We start from the raw sequence: 1,108 nt of genomic DNA, 5'->3' as shown, positions 1-1,108 counted from the left end.
GAGGATGGATGGGAGGAGGGAGGATGGATGGGAGGAGGGAGGATGGATGGGAGGAGGGAGGATGGATGGGAGGAGGGAGAAATGATGGGAGGAGGGAGTAATGATGAGAGGTGGGAATAATGATGGGACCAGGGAGGATGGATGGAAGGAGGGAGGATGAATGGGAAGAAGGCAGATGAATGGGACGCGGGAGTAACGTTGGGAGGTGGAGTATAGATGGGAGGTGGGAGGATTCAGGACGAGTGGATGGATGAGTGGGTAAGACGGTGCCCCGGCCACCCCGCCCGGCTGTACCTGCTGCTGTTGTTCGGCCCAGTGGTCACCAGTCTCCTTCTGGTCCTCCTCATGGAGCCGCGTCACGTGCTCCCACCGCTGCTGCAGCAGGTTACGCTCCCGCAACAGCTGTCCGTTGTCCCGCCTCAGCACGTCCATGCCATCCTTCAGCTGGGTCTGCTCGCTCAGGAGCCGGCTATGGAGTGTGCTATAATCGACACACACAGTGAACCCCAGCCAGCCTCCACCCTCTCCAGCCCCTCCAGGTCCCAGTTCTCCCGGGGGGAGCCCCCAGCACTTGGACAGTGATAGTCAGAGGCAGGCCAGAGCCCGATGTCAGCCAAGTGCCGGGAGGACCCAAACCACTTTTCAAAAACCTGACACCACAAAGGGCACATGGATGAAGGCCAACGTGAGGGATGAGCCCTTACCTGGTGGAGACCCGGCACCTCTGAGTACTGAGGGGGGGCAAAGGTCAGCAGGTGGGCAGAAACGGCGGGCCAACACCCTTAGCGGGGCCCCAGGAGACCAAAGGGGAACAAGCCACCCACCTTTCCTACAGCAGGAGCTGCAGCACAGCCCCTGCCCAGCGGCTCAGGAGCCCAGCAACCTGACTGTCCCGATCCCTTTCCTCCCTGCTGTGCTTCCAAGGTGGTCCCTCGCTGTGTGAAGGGCTCACATGTCCCCCCACACTTAGATACACCACTGGAGACCCAAGATGCAAAGCCACCACGTGAAGGCCCACTAACTGCTATGCGGCAGAGTCATGGCAGCACCACGACCGCTGGCTCCCAGCCCAGAGGCAAGGAAGAGCGGGGCCCACTCACTGGTAGTA

The 1,108-nt window shown here is 61.0% G+C and overlaps 1 protein-coding gene across 1 annotated transcript in view; it reads right to left on the bottom strand.

Moving 5' to 3' along the window:
• The window catches only part of LOC115276014 (disks large homolog 5-like), a 96,007-nt gene that overhangs the window by 672 nt on the left and 94,227 nt on the right, over window positions 1-1,108 (bottom strand). The window contains exon 3 of the mRNA XM_029919750.1: window positions 295-481. Coding sequence (XP_029775610.1) covers window positions 295-481 — 187 coding nt within the window. The remainder of the gene's footprint in view (window positions 1-294; window positions 482-1,108) is intronic.

The sequence above is a fragment of the Suricata suricatta genome, chromosome 2, assembly GCF_006229205.1.
Source record: "Suricata suricatta isolate VVHF042 chromosome 2, meerkat_22Aug2017_6uvM2_HiC, whole genome shotgun sequence".
Lineage (NCBI taxonomy): Eukaryota > Metazoa > Chordata > Mammalia > Carnivora > Herpestidae > Suricata > Suricata suricatta.
Note: the sequence above shows the minus strand (reverse complement) of the source record. Positions and strands in the feature narration are given on the sequence as shown.